Source organism: Procambarus clarkii, chromosome 11 (genome assembly GCF_040958095.1).
Source record: "Procambarus clarkii isolate CNS0578487 chromosome 11, FALCON_Pclarkii_2.0, whole genome shotgun sequence".
Taxonomy (NCBI): Eukaryota; Metazoa; Arthropoda; class Malacostraca; order Decapoda; family Cambaridae; genus Procambarus; species Procambarus clarkii.
This window is the reverse complement of record NC_091160.1, coordinates 23865489-23890589: the sequence shown is the minus strand read 5'-3', so window position 1 is coordinate 23890589 and position 25101 is coordinate 23865489. Positions and strand designations below refer to the sequence as shown.

The window sequence follows — 25101 nt, the reverse complement described above, 5'->3', positions numbered from 1 at the left end:
AAAGAATGCAAAGAGGAGCTTTCCGAGCCACTGTCTACCATATTTAATAAATCAATAGAGTCAGGCAGAGTGCCAGAGTCATGGAAGGTAGCTAATGTGGTACCAATTTTTAAGAAAGGAGATAGATCACTTGTGTCAAACTATCGGCCAATTAGCCTAACGTCTATTGTGGGAAAGTTACTTGAATCAATAATTGCAAATACAATTCATCTCCATCTTGAAAAACATAAATTAATAAATGAGTCGCAACATGGTTTTACAAATGGCCGTTCATGTTTAACAAATTTGCTAACTTTTTATTCCAGCATAGTTGAGGCAGTTGATAGTGGTAAGGATTGTGATGGTGTGTACCTTGATTTTAGCAAAGCTTTTGATACTTATTTTTGATCTAAAAAAACAGAGGCTCATGGTATTGGGGGTGCTATATTAACTTGGATTAGGGCATGGCTATACCAAAGGAAACAGAGTTAGTATAAATGGGGTTAAGTCAGAGTGGGATAATGTTGTTAGTGGAGTACCTCAGGGCTTTGTCCTGGGACCTCTGTTGTTATAATATATATAAATGATTTAGATTCAGGTTTGAGTAGCAACATTTGCAAATTTGCCGATGATACGAAAATCGGTAGGGAAATTAATTCGGAGGAGGACTCACTATCACTTCAAGTTGATCTAGATAGGGTTTTGAAATGGTCAAATGATTGGCAAATGCAGTTTAATGCTGATAAATGTAAAGTTCTGAGGTTAGGAAATGATGATAGAGTTACAAGATACGAGCTAGATGGTGTTGAGATTGCGAAGTCGGATTGCGAAAGGGATCTGGGAGTTATGATTAGTAAGAATTTAAAACAAAAGGATCAATGCATGAATGTTCGTAATAAGGCGAATAGGACACTGGGATTTATTAATCGAAGCGTTAGTAACAAGACACCTGGTGTGGTTCTTAAGCTATATCTTGCTCTGGTTAGGCCCCCATTTAAGAACATAAGAACATAAGAACAAAGGTAACTGCAGAAGGCCTATTGGCCCATACGAGGCAGCTCCTATTCTATAACCACCCAATCCCACTCATATACTTGTCCAACCCGTGCTTGAAACAATCGAGGGACCCCACCTCCACAATGTTACGCGGCAATTGGTTCCACAAATCAACAACCCTGTTACTGAACCAGTATTTACCCAAGTCTTTCCTAAATCTAAACTTATCCAATTTATATCCATTGTTTCGTGTTCTGTCCTGTGTTGATACTTTTAATACCCTATTAATATCCCCCCGGTTATGTCCATTCATCCACTTGTAAACCTCTATCATGTCACCCCTAACTCTTCGCCTTTCCAGTGAATGCAACTTAAGCTTTGTTAATCTTTCTTCATATGAAAGATTTCTAATTTGGGGAATTAACTTAGTCATCCTACGCTGGACACGTTCAAGTGAATTTATATCCATTCTATAATATGGCGACCAAAACTGAACTGCATAATCTAAATGGGGCCTAACTAGAGCAAGATATAGCTTGAGAACCACACCAGGTGTCTTGTTACTAACGCTGCGATTAATAAATCCAAGTGTCCGATTTGCCTTATTACGAACATTTATGCATTGATCCTTTTGTTTTAAATTCTTACTAATCATAACTCCCAGATCCCTTTCGCAATCCGACTTCGCAATCACAACACCATCTAGCTCGTATCTTGTAACTCTATCGTCATTACCTAACCTCAGAACTTTACATTTATCAGCATTAAACTGCATCTGCCAATCCTTTGACCATTTCAAAACCCTATCTAGATCAACTTGAAGTGATAGTGAGTCCTCCTCCGAATTAATTTCCCTACCGATTTTCGTATCATCGGCAAATTTGCAAATGTTGCTACTCAAACCTGAATCTAAATCATTTATATATATTATAAACAACAGAGGTCCCAGGACAGAGCCTTGAGGCACTCCACTTACAACATTTTCCCACTCTGACTTGATTCCATTTATACTAACTCTCTGTTTCCTTTGGTATAGCCATGCCCTAATCCAGCTTAATATAGCACCCCCAATACCATGAGACTCTATTTTTTTAATCAGTCTTTCATGTGGCACTGTATCAAAAGCTTTGCTAAAGTCAAGGTATACAACATCGCAATCCTTACCACTATCAACTGCCTCAACAATGCTAGAATAAAAAGATAACAAATTTGTTAAACATGAACGGCCATTTATAAAAGTCGTAGAAGTCTAAGAAATAAAATTAACGAATTAAATGCTCTTGTCTGCACAGAAAAAATAGATATTATTGCACTTACCGAAACGTGGATAAATGTAGAAAATAGAGAACTATTAGCTGAATATCAAATATATGGATTTAAACTATTTCACACAGATAGATATATTAGACGAGGAGGTGGAGTAGCCATATATGTTAGGGACAATTTGAAATGTAGTCTCAAAGAGGGAATCAAAACAGAGCCACACACAGAAACTATTTGGATTGAATTAAACGAAAAAGCTAATAATATTATAATAGGAGTAATATATAGGCCACCAAATTTAGACAGAATGGAAGCAAAGCATCTAAGGGATGAAATATCTAGAGCATCTAGATCTAACAGTATTTATGTCATGGGTGACTTTAATTTTAGCGGAATAAACTGGTTGAACAAAACAGGGAATAGTGAAGCAGAAGATTTTCTAGAATTAATTGACGATTGCTTTCTTACGCAACACATTAAGGAACCAACACGGGAAAATAATATTTTAGATTTAGTGTTAACTAACAGGGAAACGCAAATTAATGACATCGAAATAGGGAGTGAGCTAGGGAGCAGTGATCACAAAGAAATCAGATTTAGCATAGAATGGAATAGACCAGTAGGAGAAAATTCTGTTAAAGTGCCAGATTTTCGAAAAGCTGATTTTAATAGCCTAAGAAATTTTTTGGGTCAAATTGATTGGAAAGGCTTGGGTATGGGGTGTGGGCCGGTCTTGGAGCGAGACATGAACCCAGCGAGAGGTGACTTAAATGGGGATTTCGATGTGGATTCAATATATAACTTATTTAAGAATATTCTAAACAAAGCACAGGAACGTAGTATACCATACAAATTGAATAGATCGTATACTAATGACCCAAAGTGGATAACAAAGAATTTGAAGAACCTTATAGGTAAAAAGAGAGTTTGGTACAAAAGGATTAAAAATGGGGAGGTCACTTTAGAACAGGAATTCGTACAACTGGTTAGAAATGTTAAAAAAGAGATAAGGAAAGCAAAAAGAAACTATGAAGTTCGCATAGCAGGGCAAGCAAAGACAAATCCTAAAGGGTTTTTTCAGTTATATCGTACTAAGACTAGGGAAAGGATAGGTCCATTAAAAACTGAGACAGGTCAAATAACAGATAGTGATGAAGAGATGAGTAGTATTTTTAATAAATATTTTGTATCTGTATTTACTAAAGAGGAACTTAACAATATGCCTTCAGCCGAACAAGTCTATGTGGGTGGGGACGAGGACAGGTTGACGAGTTTAGCAGTTACCAGGGAGGATGTTCTTAAACAAATAGTAAAACTCAAACCAAACAAATCCCCAGGGCCGGATGAAGTGTTTGCTAGGGTGCTTAAAGAATGCAAAGAGGAGCTTTGTGACCCACTGTCAACCATATTTAATAAATCAATAGAGTCAGGCAGAGTGCCAGAGTTTTGGAAAGTTGCTAATGTGATACCAGTTTTTAAGAAAGGAGATAGATCACTTGCGTCTAACTATCGACCAATTAGCCTAACGTCTATTGTGGGAAAGTTACTCGAATCTATAATAGCAAATAAAATTCGTCTTCATCTTGAAAAACATAAATTAATAATTGAGTCGCAACATGGTTTTATAAATGGCCGTTCATGTTTAACAAATTTGTTATCTTTTTATTCTAGCATTGTTGAGGCAGTTGATAGTGGTAAGGATTGCGATGTTGTATACCTTGACTTTAGCAAAGCTTTTGATACAGTGCCACATGAAAGACTGATTAAAAAAATAGAGTCTCATGGTATTGGGGGTGCTATATTAAGCTGGATTAGGGCATGGCTATACCAAAGGAAACAGAGAGTTAGTATAAATGGAATCAAGTCAGAGTGGGAAAATGTTGTAAGTGGAGTGCCTCAAGGCTCTGTCCTGGGACCTCTGTTGTTTATAATATATATAAATGATTTAGATTCAGGTTTGAGTAGCAACATTTGCAAATTTGCCGATGATACGAAAATCGGTAGGGAAATTAATTCGGAGGAGGACTCACTATCACTTCAAGTTGATCTAGATAGGGTTTTGAAATGGTCAAAGGATTGGCAGATGCAGTTTAATGCTGATAAATGTAAAGTTCTGAGGTTAGGTAATGACGATAGAGTTACAAGATACGAGCTAGATGGTGTTGTGATTGCGAAGTCGGATTGCGAAAGGGATCTGGGAGTTATGATTAGTAAGAATTTAAAACAAAAGGATCAATGCATAAATGTTCGTAATAAGGCAAATCGGACACTTGGATTTATTAATCGCAGCGTTAGTAACAAGACACCTGGTGTGGTTCTCAAGCTATATCTTGCTCTAGTTAGGCCCCATTTAGATTATGCAGTTCAGTTTTGGTCGCCATATTATAGAATGGATATAAATTCACTTGAACGTGTCCAGCGTAGGATGACTAAGTTAATTCCCCAAATTAGAAATCTTTCATATGAAGAAAGATTAACAAAGCTTAAGTTGCATTCACTGGAAAGGCGAAGAGTTAGGGGTGACATGATAGAGGTTTACAAGTGGATGAATGGACATAACCGGGGGGATATTAATAGGGTATTAAAAGTATCAACACAGGACAGAACACGAAACAATGGATATAAATTGGATAAGTTTAGATTTAGGAAAGACTTGGGTAAATACTGGTTCAGTAACAGGGTTGTTGATTTGTGGAACCAATTGCCGCGTAACATTGTGGAGGTGGGGTCCCTCGATTGTTTCAAGCACGGGTTGGACAAGTATATGAGTGGGATTGGGTGGTTATAGAATAGGAGCTGCCTCGTATGGGCCAATAGGCCTTCTGCAGTTACCTTTGTTCTTATGTTCTTATGTTCTTATCTCTCAATGTTAAAGGCAATTGAGGTTTATCCATCACCCAATGTTGAAAGGAATAGAGGTCTATCCATTCCCCAATGTGAACTCATATACTTGTGAGGTTAGGTAATGATGATAGAGTTACAAGATACGAGCTAGATGGTGTTGTGATTGCGAAGTCGGATTGCGAAAGGGATCTGGGAGTTATGATTAGTAAGAATTTAAAACAAAAGGATCAATGCATAAATGTTCGTAATAAGGCAAATCGGACACTTGGATTTATTAATCGCAGCGTTAGTAACAAGACACCTGGTGTGGTTTTCAAGCTATATCTTGCTCTAGTTAGGCCCCATTTAGATTATGCAGTTCAGTTTTGGTCGCCATATTATAGAATGGATATAAATTCACTTGAACGTGTCCAGCGTAGGATGACTAAGTTAATTCCCCAAATTAGAAATCTTTCATATGAAGAAAGATTAACAAAGCTTAAGTTGCATTCACTGGAAAGGCGAAGAGTTAGGGGTGACATGATAGAGGTTTACAAGTGGATGAATGGACATAACCGGGGGGATATTAATAGGGTATTAAAAGTATCAACACAGGACAGAACACGAAACAATGGATATAAATTGGATAAGTTTAGATTTAGGAAAGACTTGGGTAAATACTGGTTCAGTAACAGGGTTGTTGATTTGTGGAACCAATTGCCGCGTAACATTGTGGAGGTGGGGTCCCTCGATTGTTTCAAGCACGGGTTGGACAAGTATATGAGTGGGATTGGGTGGTTATAGAATAGGAGCTGCCTCGTATGGGCCAATAGGCCTTCTGCAGTTACCTTTGTTCTTATGTTCTTATGTTCTTAAAACCATGTTGCGACTCAATTATTAATTTATGTTTTTCAAGATGAAGACGAATTTTATTTGCTATTATAGATTCGAGTAACTTTCCCACAATAGACGTTAGGCTAATTGGTCGATAGACGCAAGTGATCTATCTCCTTTCTTAAAAACTGGTATCACATTAGCAACTTTCCAAAACTCTGGCACTCTGCCTGACTCTATTGATTTATTAAATATGGTTGACAGTGGGTCACAAAGCTCCTCTTTGCATTCTCTAAGCACCCTAGCAAACACTTCATCCGGCCCTGGGGATTTGTTTGGTTTGAGTTTTACTATTTGTTTAAGAACATCCTCCCTGGTAACTGCTAAACTCGTCAACCTGTCCTCGTCCCCACCCACATAGACTTGTTCGGCTGAAGGCATATTGTTAAGTTCCTCTTTAGTAAATACAGATACAAAATATTTATTAAAAATACTACTCATCTCTTCATCACTATCTGTTATTTGACCTGTCTCAGTTTTTAATGGACCTATTCTTTCCCTAGTCTTAGTACGATATAACTGAAAAAAACCTTTAGGATTTGTCTTTGCTTGCCCTGCTATGCGAACTTCATAGTTTCTTTTTGCTTTCCTTATCTCTTTTTTAACATTTCTAACCAGTTGTACGAATTCCTGTTCTAAAGTGACCTCCCCATTTTTAATCCTTTTGTACCAAGCTCTCTTTTTACCTATAAGGTTCTTCGAATTCTTTGTTATCCACTTTGGGTCATTAGTATACGATCTATTCAATTTGTATGGTATACTACGTTCCTGTGCTTTGTTTAGAATATTCTTAAATAAGTTATATATTGAATCCACATCGAAATCCCCATTTAAGTCACCTATCGCTGGGTTCATGTCTCGCTCCAAGACCGGCCCACACCCCATACCCAAGCCTTTCCAATCAATTTGACCCAAAAAATTTCTTAGGCTATTAAAATCAGCTTTTCGAAAATCTGGCACTTTAACAGAATTTTCTCCTACTGGTCTATTCCATTCTATGCTAAATCTGATTTCTTTGTGATCACTGCTCCCTAGCTCACTCCCTATTTCGATGTCATTAATTTGCGTTTCCCTGTTAGTTAACACTAAATCTAAAATATTATTTTCCCGTGTTGGTTCCTTAATGTGTTGCGTAAGAAAGCAATCGTCAATTAATTCTAGAAAATCTTCTGCTTCACTATTCCCTGTTTTGTTCAACCAGTTTATTCCGCTAAAATTAAAGTCACCCATGACATAAATACTGTTAGATCTAGATGCTCTAGATATTTCATCCCATAGATGCTTTGCTTCCATTCTGTCTAAATTTGGTGGCCTATATATTACTCCTATTATAATATTATTAGCTTTTTCGTTTAATTCAATCCAAATAGTTTCTGTGTGTGGCTCTGTTTTGATTCCCTCTTTGAGACTACATTTCAAATTGTCCCTAACATATATGGTTACTCCACCTCCTCGTCTAATATATCTATCTGTGTAAAATAGTTTAAATCCATATATTTGATATTCAGCTAATAGTTCTCTATTTTCTACATTCATCCACGTTTCGGTAAGTGCAATAATATCTATTTTTTCTGTGCAGACAAGAGCATTTAATTCGTTAATTTTATTTCTTAGACTTCTACTGTTAGTGTAATATACCCTAAGTGAATTGTTATTTTGCGGACCTTCTCTTTCCCTGATCGTTTTGCCAATTCCTTTCTCCCACAAACACATACTTTTATTACCTCCTTCCTCCAAATCAATTCCCATACCTCTATCTACTAACAGTTTAAACCCAAACAAACACCTCTAACCACTGCTTCTAGCGAGTTCGCAACAGCAACAACCCCAGCTCTCGATAGATGCACCCCATCACGAGCATACATTTCATTTCTTCCATAGAAGTGTTCCCAGTTGTCTATGAAAGATATTGCATTTGATTTGCAATATCTTTCCAGCCGGCAATTGACACCAAGTGCCCTCGATATCCATTTATTTCCCACTCCCTTTCTTGGAAGAATGCCACATATGATCGGGATTCCTCCCTTGCTCCTAACTAACTCTATGGCTGTTTTATACCTCTGAATCAGTTCCTCACTCCTGACTCGACCAACATCATTTCCTCCCACGCTAATGCAAATAATGGGATTGTTCCCATTACCAGCCATAATATCATTCATGTTGTTTATAATATCACCAATGCCAGCTCCGGGATAGCAAACCCTTAACCTGTTCCCCCTATCTCTAGCACAAAACGTTCTATCCAAATACCTTATCTGGGAATCTCCCACAACTAATGTTTGCTTAGGTACTTCCTTTACTTTCTGAGGGGCCTGCGCTTCCTTTCTCTTCGTTGCTTTCCCTTTTGCGCGATCCACAGTCTCTCCACAGCACTCGTCCTCCAAAACGTCAAATGAATTTGAAGTTGCTATGGCGTTTGAAGGCGGCTTTATCAAAGTCTTCTTAAGGCCCCTGTCTTTCGCAACTCTCCAAGACGAGGTCCCTTTACTGCTGGTCTCCTCCTTCGTTACTTCTCGTTGTTTTTTAAGCTGACGCACCTCCTCCCGCAGAGAGTCCAACTCTGTCCTCAGGGCAAGATGGATAGACCTCTATTGCTTTCAACATTTGGTGATGGATAGACCTCTATTGCCTTCCGCACTGGGCGATGGATAGACCTCTATTGCCTTTAACATTGTGCAATGGATAGACCTCTATTTCCTTCAAAATTGGTTGATGGATAGACCTCTATTGCCTTCAACATTGGGGGATGGGTAGACCTCTATTGCCTTCAACATTTGGAGATGGATAGACCTTTATTTCCTTTAACATTGGGTGATGGATAGACCTCTATTGCCTTCAACATAGTGGGATGGATAAACCTCTATTGCCTTGGGTGATGGATAGACCTCTATTGCCTTTAGCATTTGGGGATAGATAGACCTCTATAGCCTTCAACACTAAGTGATTGATAGACCTCTATTGCCTTCAACCTTCGGTGATGGATAGACCTCTATTCCTTTCAAAATTTGGGCGAAGGATAGACGTCTTTTTCCTTCAACATTGGGTGATGGATAGACCTCTATTGCCTTTAACATTGGGTGATGGATAGACATCTGTTGAATTCAACATTGGGGGGGGGGATGGATAGACCTCTATTGCCTTCAACATTGGGGGATGGATGGGCCTCTATTGCCTTCAACATTGGGGGTGGATAGACCTTTATTGCCTTCACATTGGGGGATGGATAAACCGCTATTGCCTCTAACATTGGGGGATGGATAGATTTCTATTGCCTTCAACATTGGGGATGGATAGACCTCTATTGCCTTCAACATTGGGGGATGAATTGACCTCTATTGCCTGCAACATTGGGGGGTGGATATACCTGTATTGCCTTCAACATTATGGGATGGATAGACCTCTATTGCCTTCACATTGGGGGATGGATAGACCTCTATTGCCTCTAACATTGGGGGATGGATAGATTTCTATTGCCTTCAACATTGGGTGATGAATAGACCTCTATTGCCTTCAACATTGGGGGATGGATAGACCTCTATTGCTTTCACATTGGGGGATGGATAGACCTCTATTACCTTCAACATTGGGGGATGGATAGACCTCTATTGCCTTCTTAATGTCTGTAGGCATTTATTGACTTGTCCTGTACAAGGCGTCGTTCGTACCTTTCACTCCCCCATTCGTAATTCGTGCTCCTGCCCCCCCCCCCCACCGACCTTCCCCAATGCTCCACACTCTTCTTGGGCAAAAAAAACGGTAATTCCTAACGGTAATAATTTCTATACGGTAACTCTGGTAATATAATGGAAGGTAATTCCTAAACTTTCCGCAATCTGATCCATTCATATCCCTCCCCCCCCCCCTTGCTACTTTACCTGGAGTCAGAGAACATGTTTACATTCCGCTTGTGTAGAGAACTGTAGGCATCCCTGCGGCAAGGCCTCTGTATGAGGGATTTGTGTCCTTTTAGGTAAGCCCAAGTACTGCCCAAGCGGCTCGACCGCTCAGAATATGTAAACACGGATGACTTTATCCCTCCAAATTGCTTCGGCTATTTATATATCAGAAAAAAAACAATGACAGTGACTTATAACTTGTTAAGTTAGATTCGGAACTTCCCAATCAAGTTACATTCAATCAAGCTTCAGGGCGAGTTGTTTCATCACGGATCTCTTCAAGGCCGATAATTATAAAAGGATGACATTTTATAACACATGGATAGGGGGGTAGGGGGTAGAGGACAGGACAGGACCTGGGATAGGACGAACGGAGTGAAGGAACCATGTCTAACCGCTTGGACAATCGGGCATCGAACGCCGACCCTGTTGCATGAAGCATCGGTCAACGCTCTACCGACCGGTGCAAGTAGCCTCGACGACAAAGCTTCATTCCGTCCCTGAAAGGAAGGTGAGAAGAGAGACCAGGTGACTCACAGCTCATGTTGATGGTGACGGTGGTCTGAAGCGGCCTGGTGAGGTTGGTGTTGCTGGCCTGACACGTCAGCGGCCGGTGGAGGTCACGTCTCGTTAGCGAGGTCACCACCAGGGTGTTGGTCACCTGCTCGGACGTCTCCTCCTCCGAGGTCATGTCCAGGAGAACGGCGCCCTCCCACCAGGTGACGCTCGGGGGCGGCGACCCGCCCTCCGCCCGACAGTTGAGGGTGACCGTCTCCCCCTCCAGGAAGGGCCCCACTACTCCGCGAACTTCAGCGTCCTGATCAATGTAGACCAACAGGCGTCGGGGAGGCACTAAAGAGGGGAATAATACACTCATGAGGCGAGAGGTAGTGAAGAACGCGCGCGCGCACACACACACACACACACACACACACACACACACACACACACACACACACACACACACACACACACAGGGAGGAGAGGGCCTTGGCGGCAGAAGCAAGGAAAAAGCGCTGGGCGAGAGGGGAAAACCAGGAAACCACAGCTCCCAACACATCACCCCCAGAGGCGAGGGGGGAACCCACAACCAGCTACCCAGAAACACGAGCGGGGAGGGCAACCCCACCACCCTCCTCTGCATAGAAAACCCCCCTTTCCTTCCTGTCCTATTGCCCCGTTCACCCCATACCCTCCCTGTCCTTCCCCCTTCACTTGACCCCCCACCCCTCATCCCAGTATCCTCTGCAACCCTGGCATCCACCTCACAAATCCTCACACCCATGGCACACCTTCCTCCACCAGCAGAACATTCACCAAGGAGGAGATTTGAGAAGGGACAGAAGAAAGTGAGCCTCAAGGCTATGTAGACTAACATAGATGGTATTACAAATAAGGCAAATAAACTTGGAGAATGGGTACTAGAGGAAAACCCAGACATAATAGCTCTCACAGAAACAAAGCTGACGAAAACAATAACAAATGCAGTGTTCCCACAGGACTATTATGTTATGAGGAAAGAGAGAGAAGGAAGAGGTGGGGGTGGTGTAGCTCTGCTGGTAAGAAAAGGCTGGGATTTTGAGGAGTTGGTTGTTCAGGGATGTGAAGGTTTCAGTGACTACATAATAGGAACAATAAAAACTGGAGGGCAAAAAATTATAGTCGTAGTCATATATAATCCACCACCAAATGACAGAAGACCCAGACAGGAATATGATAGAAACAATATGGCCACCATTAACATAATAGAGAGAGCAGCTTCTGTTGCTAGCAGGAATGGATCTGGACTTCTAATCATGGGAGACTTCAACCATGGGAAGATAGATTGGGAGAACAGAGATCAGCATTGAGGACCAGAAACATGGAGAGCTAAGCTGCTGGACGTGGCAACAAGAAACTTTCTAAGCCAGCACATCAGGGATCCAACAAGAATGAGAGGAGAGGATGAACCAGCAATGCTTGATCTGATATTTACCCTAAATGAGTGGGATATAAGGGAAGTCAAGATGGAAGCACCCTTGGGAATGAGTGATCACAGTGTATTGAACTTTGAGTACCTGGTAGAGCTCGGAATTATCCCCCCCGAAAAAGGACTAGGAAGCAAAAGGCTGGCATACCAAAAGGGAAATTATGAGGAGATGAGAAGCTTCCTAAGGGAAATACCTTGGGACACAGTCGTCAGAGCTAAGTCTGTACAAGATATGTTGGACTATGTCACCCAAAAGTGTCAGGAGGCAGTAAGCAGATACATCCCGGCCCAAAAGGAAAAATCCGAGAAACAAAAGAAGAATCCATGGTATAATAGGGCATGTATGGAAGCAAAGAAACTGAACAAAAGGGCGTGGAGGAACTTCCGGAATAACAGAACACCAGAAAGCAGAGGGAGATACCAGAGAACCAGGAATGAGTATGTCAGGGTGAGAAGAGAAGCAGAGAAAAGTTATGAAAATGATATAGCAAACAAAGCCAAGACTGAACCAAAGCTACTCCACAGTCACATCAGAAGGAAAACAACAGTGAAAGAACAGGTAGTGAAACTTAGAACAGGCGAGGACAGGTATACAGAGAATGACAAAGAGGTGTGTGATGAACTCAACAAGAGATTCCAAGAGGTCTTCACAACAGAACAAGGTGAGGTCACTGTGCTAGGAGAAAGGGACGTAAACCAGGCGGCCTTGGAAGAGTTTGAAATTACGAGAGAGGAGGTCAAGAGACACCTGCTGGTTCTGGATGTTAGAAAGGCTGTTGGTCCAGATGGGATCTCGCCATGGGTACTGAAAGAGTGTGCAGAGGCACTTTGCTTGCCACTCTCCATAGTGTATAGTAGGTCACTGGAGACGGGAGACCTACCAGAAATATGGAAGACGGCGAATGTGGTCCCAATATACAAAAAGGGCGACAGGCAAGAGGCACTGAACTACAGGCCAGTATCCTTGACTTGTATACCATGCAAGGTGATGGAGAAGATCGTGAGAAAAAACCTGGTAGCACATCAGGAGAGAAGGGACTTCGTGACAAATCGTCAACATGGGTTCAGGGAGGGTAAATCTTGCCTGACCGGCTTAATAGAATTCTATGACCAGGTGACACAGATTAAGCAAGAAAGAGAGGGCTGGGCGGACTGCATTTTCTTGGATTGTCGGAAAGCCTTTGACACAGTACCGCATAAGAGGCTGGTACATAAGCTGGAGAGACAGGCAGGTGTAGCTGGTAAGGTGCTCCAGTGGATAAGGGAGTACCTAAGCAATAGGAAGCAGAGAGTTACGGTGAGGGGTGAGACCTCTGATTGGCGTGAAGTCACCAGTGGAGTCCCACAGGGCTCTGTACTCGGTCCTATCTTGTTTCTGATATATGTAAATGATCTCCCGGAGGGTATAGATTCATTTCTCTCAATGTTCGCGGATGATGCCAAAATTATGAGAAGGATTAAGACAGAAGAGGAGTGTTTGAGGCTTCAAGAAGACATAGACAAACTGAAGAAATGGTCGAACAAGTGGTTGTTAGAGTTCAACCCAACCAAATGTAATGTAATGAAGATAGGTGTAGGGAGCAGGAGGCTAAATACAAGGTATCATCTGGGAGAGGAAATCCTTCAGGAGTCAGAGAGAGAGAATGACCTGGGTGTTGATATGACGCCAGACCTGTCTCTTGCAGCACATATCAAGAGGATAACATCAGCGGCATATGCCAGGCTGGCCAACATACGAACAGCATTCAGAAATTTGTGTAAAGAACTCATTCAGAACTTTGTATACCACATATGTCAGGCCAATTCTGGAGTATGCAGCCCCAGCATGGTGTCCATATCTAGTCAAGGATAAGACTAAACTGGAAAAGGTTCAAAGATTTGCCACCAGACTAGTACCCGAGCTGAGAGGTATGAGCTACGAGGAGAGACTGCGGGAATTGAACCTCACTTCGCTGGAAGACAGAAGAGTTAGGGAGGACATGATCACTACATTCAAGATTCTCAAGGGAATTGATAGGGTAGATAAAGACAGGCTATTTAACACAAAGTGCACACGCACAAGTGGACACAGGTGGAAACTGAGCGCCCAAATCAGCCACAGAGATATCAGAAAGAACTATTTTAGTGTCAGAGTGGTTGACAAATGGAATGCATTAGGAAGTGATGTGGTGGAGGCTGACTCCATGCACAGTTTCAAGTGTAGATATGATAGAGCCCAATAGGCTCAGGAATCTGTACACCTGTTGATTGACGGTTGAGAGGCGGGACCAAAGAGCCAGAGCTCAAACCCCGCAAACACAACTAGGTGAGTACACACACACACACACACACACACACACACACACACACACACACACACACACACACATGTACTCTATTAGGTGAGTACACACACGCACACATGGAACATGGAAACAAGGAACCGCATGGAGGCGAGGATACGTGGAGAGCCAAACTATTGGAGGTGATGACTAGAAACTTTTTAACCCAGCATGTCAGAGAACCCACAAGGATGAGAGGCAATGACGAACCACCGAGACTTGACCTTGTTTTCACTCTGAACGACTCCGACATAAGAGAAATAGGTTTCGAGTACCCAGTAGGAATGAGCGACCACAGTGTACTGGTGTTTGAGTACCTGATTGAAGAAGAGTTATTGAACTCGTGGAGGGATACCGAAACCAAGAGGTTAGCATACCGAAAGGGAAACTATGAGGGGATAAGAAAATTCCTAACAGATATAGCATGGGAAACATAGCTCAGGGAAAAGACGGCCCAAGATATGATGGACTACATCACGAAGAAGTGCAAGGACGCAGCAAACAAGTTTGTCCCAGTCCAAAAGGAAAACAGAGAAATGAAGATGAGAAACCCATGGTTTAATCAGAGATGTAGGCTAGCTAAGCAGCAAAGTAAAAGGGCATGGAGAAACTATAGGAATAACAGGACACTGGAGAGCAGAGAAAGATACCAGAATGCCAAGAATGAATATGTCAGGATGAGAAGAGAGGCAGAAAGACAATACGAAAATGACATCGCAAGCAAGGCAAAGACTCAGCCTAAATTGCTGCATAGCCACATCAGGAGAAAAACAACAGTAAAGGAACAGGTTATGAAATTAAGGATAGGGGCAGAAGGATTCACTACAAACGACAAGGAAGTGTGTGAGGAACTGAATAAGAAATTCCAGGAGGTCTTCACCTTAGAGCAAGGAGAAATTCCAGAGATAAGAGAGGGAATAGCTAACCAGGAACCACAGGAAGAGTTTGAGATTACCAGCGGGGATGTAAGGAAGTGTTTACTAGAGTTGAATGTGACAAAGGCTGTAGGCCCAGATGGAATCTCCCCTTGGGTTCTAAAGGAAGGAGCAAGAGAACTGAGCCTACCACTATCCATAGTGTATAACAAATCACTGGCAACAGGGGAACTGCCAAATATTTGGAAAGCAGCTAACGTGGTCCCGATATACAAGAAAGGGGATAGGCAGGAGGCACTGCACTACAAGCCAGTGTCCCTAACCTGCATACCATGCAAGCTGATGGAGAAGATTGTGCGAAGAAAACTAGTGGAGCATCTGGAGCGAAGGAACTTTGTAACACAGCATCAACATGGGTTCAGGGATGGCAGGTTCTGCCTCACAGGGTTACTTGAATTCTGCGACCAGACAACAAAAATAAGGCAAGAAAGAGAATGGTGGGCAGACTACATATTTTTATATTGTCAGAAAGCCTTTGATACAGTGCCACACACGAGGCTAGTGAAAAAGCTGAAGATGCAGGCTGTAGTGAAAGGGAAGGTACTCCATTGGATAGAAGAGTACCTAAACAACAGGAGACAACGAGTCTGTGTGAGGGGTGAGGTTTCAGATTGGCGAGACGTCACAAGTGGAGTCCCGCAGGGGTCAGTCCTTGGACCTATACTGTTTCTGGTATATGTAAATGATCTCCCAGAGGGTATAGATTCGTTTCTCTCAATGTTTGCCGATGATGCAAAAATTATGAGGAGGATTGAAACAGAGGATGATAGTAGGAGGCTACAAGATGATCAAGACAAACTGAGTGAATGGTCCAACAAACGGCTGTTGAAGTTCAACCCGAGTAAATGCAAAGTAATGAAACTAGGCAGTGGAAACAGGAGGCCAGACACAGGATACAGAATAGGAGATGAAGTACTTAATGAAACAGACAGAGAGAAAGATCTAGGAGTTGATATCACCCCAAACCTGTCTCCTGAAGCCCACATAAAAAGAATAACGTCTGCGGCATATGTGAGGCTGGCTAACATCAGAACAGCGTTCAGGAACCTGTGTAAGGAATCATTCAGAATATTGTACACCACATATGTAAGACCAATCCTGGAGTATGCGGCCCCAGCATGGAGCCCGTACCTTGTCAAGCACAAGACGAAGCTGGAAAAAGTCCTTAGGTATGCTACTAGACTAGTCCCAGAATTAAGAGGCATGAGTTATGAGGAAAGGCTGCGGGAAATGCACCTTACGACACTGGAAGACAGAAGAGTAAGGGGGGATATGATCACAACCTACAAAATCGTCAGGAGAATCGACTGGGTAAACAAGGATAAATTATTCAACACTGGAGGGACGCGAACAAGGGGACACAGGAGGAAACTGAGTACCCACATAATCCACAGGGACGTAAGAAGGAACTTTTTCAGTGTCAGAGTAGTTAACGGATAGAATGCATTAGGCAGTGACGTGGTAGAGGCTGACTCCATACACAATTTTAAATGTAGATATGATAGAGCCCAGTAGGCTCAGAAACCTGTACACCAGTTGATTGACAGTTGAGAGGCGGGACCAAAGAGCCAAAGCACAACCCCCGCAAGCACAAATAGGTGAGTACAAATAGGTAAGTACACACACACACACACACAGTAAATTGAATGCATTAGGCAATGATGTGGTGGAGGCTGACTCTATACACAGTTTCAAGTTTAGATATGATAGAGCCCAGTAGGCCTAGGAACCTGTACACCAGTTGATTGACAGTTGAGAGGCGGGACCAAAGAGCCAAAGCACAACCCCCGCAAGCACAAATAGGTGAGTACAAATAGGTAAGTACACACACACACACACACACAGTAAATTGAATGCATTAGGCAATGATGTGATGGAGGCTGACTCTATACACAGTTTCAAGTTTAGATATGATAGAGCCCAGTAGGCCCAGGAACCTGTACACCGGTTGATTGACAGTTAAGAAGTGTGACAAAAGAGCAGAAGCTCAACCCTCGCAAGTACAACTAGGCGAGTTCACATACAAAGGACAAGTGTCACTGGGTTTGAAGAGATAAGTTTTGAGGAGAAACCAATAATATGGACTATGTTGCAGGAATTACTTTGGTGGAAGGAAAACGTTGTTGCTGCTGTGATTTGCAACCCTCTCCCAGCCTCCCCCACCGAGAATCATAAGATCCCAGACAAGAACACAAGAATTCAAACAGAACTTGCATAAATATCGCACTAATTGTAGTCCAATTTTCCGTCATATTCAGAGCAAAGCTCCTTATAATAGGAGATTTCAACCATGGGCAAATAGACTTGGAATTTTTGCGTCCGAAAAGAACTTGGGAGGGGTAGGGGGCAGGAAGAAACATGAAAGGCAAAACTAGTAAAAGCTGCAGTCACAACATGTCAGGGTGGAAGCGCGGAGGAGAGGCGGACACCAACCAGCAAGATTGTATCTATAGTCTTCACACAAAGCCAGATGGACTTTTGGAGAACATTAAACCCAAAATGCCAATGGGGGCCAAGCCGCCATTGCTATTTGATTATGGAGATATTATGAAGGCTGATGCAAAGAGGAAGAGAATAGGGGAAGGGAAAACCTAGTTTTCCATGAAGGCGAGTAGCAGAAGGCAAGACAGCTCCTAGTTCTATCTCCCATGATATTCTCGATGAGGATAAAGAGGAAGTATGATGGACTTCAATAGCTACCTAATGGTCACACACCAACACCAGGGGCGTACCATCAGAATAATGAGAGCTATTTGACCCATACAAGCAAACGTCCTGTTATACTTCAGGAACTTGAACAAAAACACCTGAATGCTGAAAATATCTGTTGCGAGACTGAGTATGCTGCACGGACGTGGAACCCTTTTCCAAAAGAAACAAAACTATGAAAGTTCCAAAAACATGCAAGAAGGCTCATTCCTGAGGTAAAATGACTGAGCTGTGAAAAAAGGAACTGGACCTAATGACACTGGAGGAAAAGAAAAAATCGGGTAGACATGGTAACGACGTACAAGTTACTAAGAGCGACTGATAAAGAACACATCTAATCAAGGTTTTAATGAAGGAACAGTAGAGCAAAAGGTCATAGAAGGGAACTAGATACTTGTCAGAATAAGAGTCAAGTGGAACGGATTCGATGAAGTTGTCGAAGCCAGTTTGATATACACCTTTAAAATACAAGAAAAACCGAGTGGGGGAAAAAAGGGTCACTGCCATAAGATAATGATGGTTGACAAGTGGGGCTTAGGATCTGACACTCGACTCTGCAAGCACAGTCTAGCGAGTACACACACCTCGGTGGGGGAGGGACACACCACCCAAACAGAATGGATTTTATAGATGTAGGAGGTTGAAGGCTGTACCCCCACACACATATCAGCGCCCTCATGGGACCCATATGTGAATAGCGCAGCGCCACATTGTTCTGAGCCCGACATATTCCACTAACAAACAGCACAGGTCACACTAACAACAGCCTAGGTAAGGGCTCTTGTAGGACAGTTATGGAATTAATCCTCACCAGGTTTTTTCCCGTAGCCCCTGATACTGTCCCCCGCTGGAGTTCAACGATGAACATCAGTTCATTAGAGGCCAACGTGCTGTCCGTGCACATTCACATGAACTGCTTGAAGGTAAATATATAACTGGTATAACAGGGCATATATTACTTTAGGGAGTGAAGTTGAACAATATTGTTCATGCACTATTAATTGATCAAGTCTTTATCTTTATCACCATTCATTTAATTTAAAGGTTTAAAGTTTTTTTTTTCTTCTATTTTGAATACTCGATTGTTTTATGTTTTTCAGAGTAAATTACAGGTATGAAAGAATAGGTATGATTCATCTTATTGCATAAATAATACCCTTATTTAACTATCAATAATCTTTTATATATTTCGGATATTGTACAATATACATATAAATTACTGTCGGGGTTTCGTGTAAGTAACCGTACTTGATATCCTGGCGAGGTCGTCAATGTCGGGGTTACTCTAAATCTCGGACATAAATCCTGGCAATATCGCCAAAGTCGAGGTTACACTCCCTCTCACCAGTCACCAGCAAGTACTAGTAGTGGTAGCTGTTACTTACTGTAGCCCTGCGGGTCTTCACTCCATCCTCGAGGTGCCACTGTTCACCTGGAGAGTCTCCCAGTCGATCTCCGGCCGGCCTTATAGCCTGAAGATGAGTGGGAACACGATCTACTCTCTTGAACGTATGCCCGCCCCGACAAAGGGCTATACTGCTAACTGAAAGTTCGCCAACTGGTGTTCTCCATGTCCAGTAACATGTCAGTGGTATTGTGGAATTGTGGTAGTAGTGGCAGAGAGCACACATTAAAACTGGTAACAGGCAGGTATATATCTCAATCACTCTCTCTCTTTCAATGGACTCAATAATCTCAATAGCAACAAGTAATGGAGGGATAATACAAACACGAAGGTGGTTTTGTATTTTACTTAAAAGATTAAAGTATTATAGCACTGGATCAACAACAAGGCAATGAAGTACATGGCAGCAAATCACTCTCTCTTCATAAGTCAGGAACACAACGCGACGGCAACACTCCCCCACCGCCGAACATTCCCAGCTGCCATGCCCCCCTCACTGTATACTCTCTCAGTACGTGTTGTCCTGGCATTAAGCGCCTATTTCTTCAAATGCACAATAAACACAATACTAGCAATCAGCACAGTAAATTGCTATAATGGCAATAAACACAATAACTCACTGTACTGGCCTTAAACACAATAGATTACTTCAATGGCAATAAACACAGTAAATCACTGTACACATGAAAATACTATTCAACACTCCAGCATATATATATATAGATCATTTCATCAATATTAGTAATAATGAGTCAATACGGGGTACACAGCCTTACACCAATAAATGGTACATTTATATATATATATATATATATATATATATATATATATATATATATATATATATATATATATATATATATATATATATGTCGTACCTAGTAGCCAGAACTCACTTCTCAGCCTACTATGCAAGGCCCGATTTGCCTAATAAGACAAGTTTTCATGAATTAATGTTTTTTCGTCTACCTAACCTACCTAACCTAACCTAACCTAGCTTTTTTTGGCTACCTAACCTAACCTTACCTATATATATAGGTTAGGTTAGGTTTGGTAGGGTTGGTTAGGTTCGGTCATATATCTACGTTAATTTTAACTCCAATAAAAAAAATTGACCTCATACATAGTGAAAAGGGTAGCTTTATCATTTCATAAGAAAAAAATTATAGTAAATATATTAATTCAGGAAAACTTGGCTTATTAGGCAAATCGGGCCTTGAATAGTAGGCTGAGAAGTGAGTTCTGGCTACTAGGTACGACATATATATATATATATATATATATATATATATATATATATATATATATATATATATATATATATATATATATGCGAACAAGCCTGAATGGTCCCCAGGACAATATGCAACTGAAAACTCACACCCCAGAAGTGACTCGAACCCATACTCCCAGAAGCAACGCAACTGGTATGTACAAGACGCCTTAATCCACTTGACCATCACGACCGGACAAAATGAGGTGATAGCCGAGGCTATTTGAACCACCCCACCGCCGGCACTCGGATAGTAATCTTGGGCATAGCATTTTACCAAATCACCTCATTCTTTGGGGCACACGTGAGGAACACAAATGCGAACAAGCCTGAATGGTCCCCAGGACAATATGCAACTGAAAACTCACACCCCAGAAGTGACTCGAACCCATACTCCCAGAAGCAACGCAACTGGTATGTACAAGACGCCTTAATCCACTTGACCATCACGACCGGACAAAATGAGGTGATAGCCGAGGCTATTTGAACCACCCCACCGCCGGCACTCGGATAGTAATCTTGGGCATAGCATTTTACCAAATCACCTCATTCTTTGGGGCACACGTGAGGAACACAAATGCGAACAAGCCTGAATGCGGAACACCTCATTTTGTCCGGTCGTGGTTGGTCAAGTGGATTAAGGCGTCTTGTACATACCAGTTGCGTTGCTTCTGGGAGTATGGGTTCGAGTCACTTCTGGGGTGTGAGTTTTCAGTTGCATATTGTCCTGGGGACCAAACTGAAAAAATTGTCCGGTCGTGATGGTCAAGTGGATTAAGGCGTCTTGTACATACCAGTTGCGTTGCTTCTGGGAGTATGGGTTCGAGTCACTTCTGGGGTGTGAGTTTTCAGTTGCATATTGTCCTGGGGACCATTCAGGCTTGTTCGCATTTGTGTTCCTCACGTGTGCCCCAAAGAATGAGGTGATTTGGTAAAATGCTATGCCCAAGATTACTATCCGAGTGCCGGCGGTGGGGTGGTTCAAATAGCCTCGGCTATCACCTCATTTTGTCCGGTCGTGATGGTCAAGTGGATTAAGGCGTCTTGTACATACCAGTTGCGTTGCTTCTGGGAGTATGGGTTCGAGTCACTTCTGGGGTGTGAGTTTTCAGTTATATATATATATATATATATATATATATATATATATATATATATATATATATATATATATATATATATATATATATATATATATGTCGTACCTAGTAGCCAGAACGCCCTTCTCAGCCTAATATGCAAGGCCCAATTTGCCTAATAGGCCAAGTTTTCATGAAATAATTGTTTTTCGACTACCTAACCTACCTAACTTAACCTAACCTAACTTTTTCGGCTACCTAACCTAACCTAACCTATAAAGATAGGTTAGGTTAGGTTAGGTAGGGTTGGTTAGGTTCGGTCGTATATCTACGTTAATTCTAACTCCAATAAAAAAAAATTGACTTCATACATAATGAAATAGGTAGCTTTATCATTTCATAAGAAAAAAATTTGAGAAAATATATTAATTCAGGAAAACTTGGCTTATTAGGCAAATCGGGCCTTGCATAGTGGGCTGAGAAGTGAGTTCTGGCTACTAGGTACGACATATATATATATATATATATATATATATATATATATATATATATATATATATATATATATATATATATATATATATATATATATATGCAATTGACGATCACAAAACACTGATCATTTTATGCGGAAAATCCACAGAGAAATATGAAATGAGGTGAACGTTTCGGCTTCGTTAAAGCCTTTGTCAACACCAGACTGTCAGTCTGGTGTTGACAAAGGCTTTAACAAAGCCGAAACGTTCACCTCATTTCATATTTCTCTGTGGATTTTCCGCATATTATATATATATATATATATATATATATATATATATATATATATATATATATATATATATATGTATATATATATATATATATATATATATATATATATATATATATATATATATATATATATATATATATATATATATATATGCAATTGACGATCACAAAACACTGATCATTTTATGCGGAAAATCCACAGAGAAATATGAAATGAGGTGAACGTTTCGGCTTTGTTAAAGCCTTTGTCAACACCAGACTGTCAGTCTGGTGTTGACAAAGGCTTTAACAAAGCCGAAACGTTCACCTCATTTCATATTTCTCTGTGGATTTTCCGCATATTATATATATATATATATATATATATATATATATATATATATATATATATATATATATATATATATATTTATATATATATATATATATATATATATATATATATATATATATATATATATATATATATATATATATATATATATATATATATATATATATATGCAATTGACGATCACAAAACACTGATCATTTTATGCGGAAAATCCACAGAGAAATATGAAAGGAGGTGAACGTTTCGGCTTTGTTAAAGCCTTTGTCAACACCAGACTGACTCAAAGACTGACTTTGTCAGTCTGGTGTTGACAAAGGGTTTAACAAAGCCGAAACGTTCACCTCCTTTCATATTTCATATTTCTCTGTGGATTTTCCGCATATATATATATATATATATATATATATATATATATATATGCGAACAAGCCTGAATGGTCCCCAGGACTATATGCGAATGAAAACTCACACCCCAGAAGTGACTCGAACCCATACTCCCAGAAGCAACGCAACTGGTAACTACAGGGCGCCTTAATCCGCTTGACCATCACGGCCGTCAAAAGGAAGTGATAGCCGAGGCTATTTGAGCCACTTCCCCGACGGCAACTCGGATGGTAATCTTGGGCATAGCATTTCACCAAATCACCTCATTCTTTGGGGCACACGTGAGGAACACAAATGCGAACAAGCCTGAATGGTCCCCAGGACTATATGCGAATGAAAACTCACACCCCAGAAGTGACTCGAACCCATACTCCCAGAAGCAACGCAACTGGTAACTACAGGGCGCCTTAATCCGCTTGACCATCACGGCCGTCAAAAGGAAGTGATAGCCGAGGCTATTTGAGCCACTTCCCCGACGGATTACCATCCGAGTTGCCGTCGGGGAAGTGGCTCAAATAGCCTCGGCTATCACTTCCTTTTGACGGCCGTGATGGTCAAGCGGATTAAGGCGCCCTGTAGTTACCAGTTGCGTTGCTTCTGGGAGTATGGGTTCGAGTCACTTCTGGGGTGTGAGTTTTCATTCATATATATATATATATATATATATATATATATATATATATATATATATATATATATATATATATGTCGTACCTAGTAGCCAGAACTCACTTCTCAGCCTACTATGCAAGGCCCGATTTGCCTAATAAGCCAAGTTTTCGTGAATTAATTGTTTTTCGACTATCTAACCTACCTAACCTAACCTAACCTAACTTTTTCTTCCACCTAACCCAACCTAACCAATAAAGATAGGTTAGGTTAGGTTAGGTAGGGTTAGTTAGGTTCGGTCATATATCTACGTTAATTTAAACTCCAATAAAAAAAAATTGACATCTTAAATAATGAAATGGGTAGCTTCATCACTTCATAAGAAAACAATTAGAGAAAATATATTAATTCAGGAAAACTTGGCTTATTAGGCAAATCGGGCATTGCATAGTAGGCTGACAAGTGCTTTCTGGCTATTAGGTACGACATTATATATATATATATATATATATATATATATATATATATATATATATATATATATATATATATATATATATATATATATATATATATATATATTCTCTGACACAAACTTATATTAATGTCACATGAATGTAAATGTCCTCGACACAGCAAACTCTTCAATAAATCACAGGTGCACTCACACACCACAAATATATTTCGCGAGAGCTCTCTACAGCATCTCTCTGCACAACTGTGCCTTAATATGACATAGACATTGGTGAGCCCTGCTCACGACATAGAAGATACTCTGGCTAAATAGCTGACTAAAGGGGAATGGGGAGGGAAAACTGAATTACCTTCTTCCACCTCAATGATGTGGACTTGTCCTCTGTTGAGAGTTGAATTGTAGCGCCTGGTCCCAGCTCTCGACTCGTTGTATGGAACGCCCCCCCACACACACTGATGCTCTCTCCAGGAACCCAATCAACACTCAAAAACGCGTCTTCACCGTGCTCTATCCTCTGCAGGCCCGTGCTCCTCCACAACTTCTTGAAGGGTAGGAGTGGGTCTCCTGGCCGTCGACTTCTCCTCACAACTACGTCTACAGTCCTTTCTCTCGGCTGCAGTCGTCCTGATTCCCAGCTAGTTTCGTTCTTCTCCTGCCTCTCGATGGATTGGCCCAGCCACTACGTCGTCACGTAAACTGGTGAAACTGCACAGTCGTCCCGGACGTCATTGCTCAGACTTCACTTCTTGCAACACACCTGTCACTAGAGCACTTGCTGCTCAATACTCGTCAATTCCTTCTTCGATCCAACACATGGAATACAGGAAGACCTCACAGGATGCTTGCAGACTACAGGATGACGCGTAAATCCACCGGATCTGGGACTAAAACTGTCAGACTGACAGGACCCCCTATCTCACGTCCGACCTCCTCGATGTGTCGTGTCAAACTCCCGGACTCCACGGCCCGCGCCATTTGGACCCCCCT

At 41.3% G+C, this 25101-nt stretch overlaps 1 protein-coding gene across 1 annotated transcript in view; it reads right to left on the bottom strand.

Annotated features, from left to right (window-relative positions):
* Window positions 1-25101, bottom strand: part of LOC123758527 (uncharacterized) — a 489534-nt gene that overhangs the window by 106764 nt on the left and 357669 nt on the right. Inside the window, exon 4 of the mRNA XM_069322956.1 lies at window positions 10389-10703. Within this exon, the coding sequence (XP_069179057.1) occupies window positions 10389-10703 (315 nt within the window). The remainder of the gene's footprint in view (window positions 1-10388; window positions 10704-25101) is intronic.